The following is a 6,635-nucleotide window of genomic DNA, read 5'->3' as shown; positions in this document are numbered from 1 at the left end:
TTGCTGCCTGTTGGTAGTGTGAACGTCTGGTCATGCTTCAGGCAGCATCCTGGCCATTTTCTTTCTTTTCTTCTTTTTTGTTTTTTCCCCAATACTACTTCCCTTTCTGGAGATGACTTCATTTCCTATGCAGTTGCTACATCCACGGGGAAACCCCAGGAGTATACAAAGGCAGATCTTTTCCAACAAACCCAATCAGTAGATGGCTTTCGATTGTATTGTGAATGGGCCAAAGGGCTCAGAAAGGAAGGACTGCAATCTTGGATTCCTTCGAACTGCTGAAAACCGTGAATAAAGTTCTGAGTCAACCTTAGATGTTCTGCTTTGTCCTATGACTGTATCTATTACCTGGCAGAACAACAGTAATGAAATTCCTTAATGCTTAACCCCCCAAAAAGCTCCAGGGTTTTGCTGAAGCAATGCTCAGCACCACCATTGATGACTTTTGGAGGTCCAGCTGAAGGGAGGAGCATTAAATGCATAGCACTAGGACCCAGAACAGCTAACGGAAAGAAGGGAAGTTAAGCTGGCTAACAGAAAACTCAGTGGAGGGAGAAGGAAGTGAGAGTGATGGTTTAGATGTGCTCTAGATCTGTGTATTGCTGGATGCTCAGTTGTGCTGCCAGGAGGCCCACGTGCCAGGTCCCCTTGCGACACAACTCGAAGGTGCTTCTCCTGCATCTAAACCAGAGATTTCATCAGCAGTGGAAGTGGAAAAAAGTATTCACCAGCATAGGTGTTGCAACAACAGCAAGAACCATGGACAATAAAGGAATAGGGATCATCATCTCCTGCACTGTGAGGAAGTAGCTCTGTGGTACAGCAGAGCTCAGGCTCTCATCCTTGTTCTCAGAAGATTTTGTGCAATGGTGTGACTAATTAACACTCCTTTGTTAAAGCACTCGCACAGTGACCTTTGTAACACCTGCTCAGTGCAGGACTGGTCCAGAAAACACACTTCACTCCATGCTCAGCACTCAGTCTAGAAATGAATGGATGCAATTTCCATTCCTGTTCGTGGTGGTAAATATCCAGCATGTCCTTCAGGAGGAGGGGCAGAGACAACCACACAAATTTAGTGAGCCTTTCCCAAGAGGAAGGGCTCATCCCAATGAGTTAAGCTTTCAGAACTGCATATTAGCTAAACAAAAGAGAAAGACTCTTTCTGCAGAGGGCTGGCCCAGGCGCTGCTGAAGCTCAGATAGGTACTCAACCTGCACTTCATGGCTGCATTTCTATTTACAGCCATTTAGTCCATCTCTTTCATACAGAAGTCACTCAGTTTGATAGGCAAACTTCAAATCTTGGGGGGGGGGGGGGGGTTGTGGCTATCTAATTAAGACATAGGAGGAAAAGGCATCTATCTGTGGTATTTGTAAGTTCTCTGTTCAGCCCTCTCAAGTCAGTCAGGTTGTCTCAGGGAAGGTTCAGTATAGAAACTTTCTCACCACCAAAATATAGATGACACTGAAGACCTAGACTGCCCAAAAAAGACACAAAGAAGTTGACCCATTTCCCCTTTGCTTATCAAGACTATGCATAGATTTTGCATGCAGGGTCACAGAAGTATAAGAAAATCAGAGGAAGAATTTGCCTGAAGGCAATTTAAAGCTCAGGCAGGACTACCCTTTCCTGCTGAACCTAATAATCTGTCAAAAAAACCCCAACATGAGTTGTCACATTCACTGACTCAGCTGCTCAGCTATTTCTAAATGATCTTTGACATGTTTGGATCTAAAAATCTAGGCATGAGGCAGCGTTTCTAAAGATACCAGTGAGCAATCATTGAGGGAGATGAGGAGAGAGCAGTGCAAAGGATTCTCCAAGGGGAAGAAATTCCCCACTGCTCATGGGAGCGTATGGAAATGTAAAGTTCCAGGTCGCTCACAGGTAAGGAAAAGCTGAGGAGAAGCGTACAGAAGATGATCTGCAAAACTCTTACTGAGTGCCTTAGGAAGAAAATGGAACCTTCTTGGTACCTGCATTTATGATCCGTGTGAAAAAAAAGGTGTTTATTCTGCTGGAGGCTTCCAGGCATTGTTACAATACTCCTGGTTAAGGCTTAGGAATTCTGCAGTCAGAGACTGAATGCATTGGAAATTCAGCAGCTTTTCGTTCACCGCCTCACATCTCCAAAACTGGCTCCTTGCAAATAAATCAAAACGGCAGCTCCCCTCTTTCACCCAAATCACAAGGTTTACTATAGAACACGTGAACTTCTCATTTACAGTTCATCCTTTCTGACTTCTCTCTGTAACCACAGAAGGAATGGTACTTTTGTTGACTGTGGGTTTTTGCAGGCCAATTTTGCCACTCATTACCTCTCAAATTGCGCATCAAAACATGGCCTCCCCAGCTCTGCTCAGTTGTTCCCACTGCTCCATATCAAGATTTGTTATATGTAATCATAGTGTCACCTATGATAGATTTGTGACACCTAAGCAATAATTTCAGCTTCAATAATTTCATCATTAATGAAATCAAAGACAAATACCGGTTTCGTGTGTTTATCTGGAAATTCTCCTCAGGCATAGCAATTCACGCTTTTCTATTCTCCTTGTTCACAGGCCGGAAGGCATTTCCATTGATACTCTGGTTTGCATTTCTGTAAACAGCTGGCTGTACATGGAAACCGTGTGCCAAGGGGAAATAAAAAGTCCAGAGATAGGAATGAACAACCTTGCTATTATCTATCAGGCAACACGACACTTTGTAAGAAGATATCAACCTGGAGATGTGATAAAGGTCTACAGAATTCTGAAGGAGGTGGAAATCAGGGATAATGATCAATATCTGCTTCATGATTTCCTGTAAAAGAATCAGGAGGCATCAAATGAAACCAGGCTTGGAGTGGGACACTACGGGTAAGTCTCAAAGGCACTCGATCTTTTCCCATACGCCTGCTGGTGGTCATGACTGAAGAGAAGATACTCACTAGTCAGACCAGGAGGGCTGTAATTAAGGGCTTATCTGCTCACATTTGCTACTCCAGTTATGTTCACTGCAAGTCCTCCAAGACTATTTATAAACCTAACTGTGTAAAACTCCAGACACTGGTCTGTACGGTAACGTCGTGTGGAAATCAGCCTGGCACACAGAGCCCCCTGTGTCCTTCATGGTGAGTCAGAGAATAATAAACCTACATTCATTCCTGCCTGGTCCTATCCTTTGTTCCTTTGACTGTCTCCATTACCTGGTGGAGCAACAACAATGGAATTCCTTGTGGTTTAGTGTTATTTTCTATTGTTAATAAAAATGGTTGTGCCTCTCTGACTTGATGGGCATAAACCTTCTTCATGATCCCTTTAATTTCATCAAAATCAGAAGAAATCTCTTTACAGGATCACATTTCAGTTTGCAAAGGTGCCTCAATTTATTTCAGAAGCAGAATCCTCCAGCAGCTTTTACAATTTCCCTCTGCCCAAATTGAAAGCAGCAAACAGCCAAGAAGCTTTGGGTTCAGACGAAGCAGTCATCCTCAAAAAACCTCCATCTGATCAGGCAAAGCAATTCATCATACCATAATAACAGTTCTCAATATGTGTCAATCTGGATTCTGTTGCTTGTTTCAGTGATGCTAGGTTTTAATGTATCCAAAAATACTGTTTCTGCAGAAGTTATCTTAGCATATAAGGAAGATCTTTTTTAAATGTAGTTGCATATAGGGACAAGGGGAGGTCATTAAATCCAGTTTTAGTACCTATCATTTCCACAAAGTAATAGTTCCTACTTCTATTGTGTCTTAAAATCAAAGCCCAAAGACACAGATGGAAAGTCACAGAATGAATGCCTTCTACCAGAAGTGGAAGGTCACAAGGCGTAAGATAATAATAACATCAAAAGGACAAAGATACAGAAGAAAATAATGACAAGAAGTAAGAGTATTACAACCCCCCTATAGATTCCACAGAGCTAAGTCCAGGGCAATTGTGTACAGAGTCTATGTTTTTCTGTTTATTTCATTGATTAATGAAGTGTTTTCTGTTACTGAAAAGCAGTTTCATGGTCATCTGGGGCAAGGGGCTTGCCCACTCACCCGTGACTCATGGCACAGCAGCATGTTACAGGTTTGGAGTTTCCATTGGCATGACCCATGTGTGCCAGGGAGGCCGAGGCAGTATAAAACCCAGCAGGTCCCAAGGCACCAGCACTGGCCACCTTTGGGGCTCACCTCATCACAGCATCAGGCCTGTGGAACACAAGGGACAAACACTCTTGCATCATGACAGGCAAGGCTGTGGCTGTGGTCCTGATCCTTCTCTTCATCTCAGCGGTGGGAACAAAAGGTACAGAAATCCTTTCTAAAGCTCTTCTAATTGCTCGTGCAAACGCTGATGGCAGAGGTACTGTGCTGTGCAGCAAATAACTCTTCTAATACTGCAAGCAAAAGAACATGCCCTGACTGAGGCTGCCCAAAGAAGTGGTGAATGTTCCCTGGCAGCGTTCAAGGCCAAGTTGGACAGAGCTTTGGGTGACGTGGTCTAATGTGAGGTGTCCCTGCCCATGGCAGGGGTGGGAACTGGATGATCTTAAGGTCCTTTCCGACCCAAACCATTCTGTGTTTCCATGCTTCTCTGCTGTGGAAAGAGGAAAAGAGTGCACCTTATTTTTCCTTCTCGTTTTGCAGGTAAGGCCCTGCCACGCTCAGCAATGGAGCTCCGGTGCCAGTGCATAGGCACTCATTCCAAGTTCATCCATCCCAAGTTCATTCACAACGTGAACCTCATCCCCAGCGGACCTCACTGCAAGAATGTTGAAGTCATGTAAGTGCTTTTGCAATATCCTCCCGACTACTTAACAAGAAGGAAACAGATTTTGCACTCAGGGTGAGGTAAGAGTTCACTGACAGATGGAGTGAGCCTTCAGGCAGCTGCTCAGAACGCAGACCAGCAACGCTGCTGCTGTGACAGACAGCACGGTACGTGTTAGAAAGCCCGTCTTGTCTTGACAACTCCACTTTTCAGACACTCCATGCAAATATTGCAACCTAAGCTCGTATCAGACAGCAAAGAGCTTTCTAATACTCTGAATTCCACCAGCAGATGAGAAGTTAATTTCATGCATGGAGCCATGCTGAGTGTTCAAAACATGAATGTGATGGCCAGGTCAAATCAAGTGATCACAGTTCTACTCAAGTCAGTGAAAAAACTCCCTTAGCACCCAGATCATACAATCCAGCCACAATTCCAGAAATTCTGTTGTAGCAAAATTCCTGTGGACTGGGCAGTACCGTTTGTGAATGAGGATGGAAAGAATTAACCCTTGAGTTAAGTACCATCACAAGCTGGGGAAAGGGGACAGGGGGAAAGAATCGGTTTGGAAAGCATGAGAGTCCTGAAATGGTTTAATGCATTCAAACAGGTATGAGAAGATATGAAACCTTTAAAAAAAACCCCAAAACCTTTATGTTAGGCTACAGCCTCAGCTGATGCAGCTTGAAGTAAAGAAAGTGTCAGTGTACACCTGGAATGATGTTAGGAGGGAAAAGGGAAATTGCCTTGGACTTCCCTAAACAGACCTGACCTTTTCCCTTCCTGCTTTCTCTGTTGCAGAGCTACCCTGACGGACGGACGGGAAGTCTGCTTGGAGCCCACCGCTCCCTGGGTGAAGCTCATCGTCAAGGCAATCCTAGACAAGTGAGTTGCCTGTTCTCAGTGAGCATGGCTTATCCAAAAGCAGTGTTTTAGTTGAGCCAGCAAACGTGTGCAGTGTAAAGTTCTCACAGACTCAGTCTCCTCAGGCAGCTACTGATGTTTCTGTTCACTAATGGGATAAACTCAGATTGTTTTGGTCTTTAATCATCAGCATGAGGTTGGATCCCTTATACCACACCCCATGTGAATGGTAGCTACCCCTCTTGTAGGCACAAGCGCATTGAAAACCTGCAGCTTGAGTGCTCAGGAAAACCAGGCATTAACTGAGGGGTTTTCTCTTGCTTGCTATGGTAGAAAGCAAGAAACAGCGTTTAGATGAGTGGGGGAAATCAGGCCCACAAGGTCCCAAGAGAAGCCGTGGAAGCCCCCAGTCACTGAGGACTTGTGGAAAGGTCACAACGTACCAGCAGCCGTTAGGTTCAGTTGCAGCTTTTAAGGGGCTTGGACACAGAAGCACAAACCCTTAGTGGTGGATCTCATCTTACTCCAGGGAGTGAAACCTGTTCCACAGGCAAGTTCCAATTGTCTCCTTTTCCATTTTCTTTCTTTCTAGGGCAAACACCAAACCTGAGACAGTGTCCTAAGACAAAGAAGACAAAACATCCTAACTCCTGCGGCAAGGCAAAAAAGAGATGGAGATGCCCATCCAGCTTCTGGCACCTCACCTCCTCCCGCTGCCTATATTCACACTTCTAACAGCACCAAGAGCGTATGGATTCCCTGGATTTAGAATCACAGAATCACAGAATGGTTTGGGTTGGAAGGGACCTTCAAAGCTCGTCTAGTTCCAACCCCTCTGCAATAAGCAGGAACGTCTTGAACTAGATCAGGTTTTGTAGTTAGCTCACAACAGTACTTTAAGTATTTTACAGAGGTCACATTAGGTAGGAGAGGAATCACTGACACCAGAAAAAGCAGGCAGAAGACACTGCTTGTGAAAGGATATGGAGAGATCCTGGAATAAGTTTTGGTAAACACAGC

General features: G+C 44.6%; 1 protein-coding gene across 1 annotated transcript; it reads left to right on the top strand.

The window, feature by feature from the left end:
* Nucleotides 1-4,222: 4,222 nt before the first annotated feature.
* Nucleotides 4,223-6,238, top strand: LOC308219119 (interleukin-8-like; the record flags this gene model as incomplete). Its single annotated transcript, XM_080613684.1, has 4 exons — nt 4,223-4,286; nt 4,628-4,763; nt 5,553-5,636; nt 6,208-6,238. The coding sequence occupies 4 exons, from the start codon at nt 4,223-4,225 to the stop codon at nt 6,236-6,238; spliced, it is 315 nt and encodes a 104-aa protein (XP_080469810.1).
* Nucleotides 6,239-6,635: the final 397 nt, after the last annotated feature.

Source organism: Psittacula echo (assembly GCF_963264785.1).
Source record: "Psittacula echo genome assembly, chromosome: 1".
NCBI classification, from domain to species: Eukaryota; Metazoa; Chordata; class Aves; order Psittaciformes; family Psittacidae; genus Psittacula; species Psittacula echo.
The sequence above is the reverse complement of the archived record's forward strand: the minus strand, read 5'-3'. Positions and strand labels throughout refer to the sequence as shown.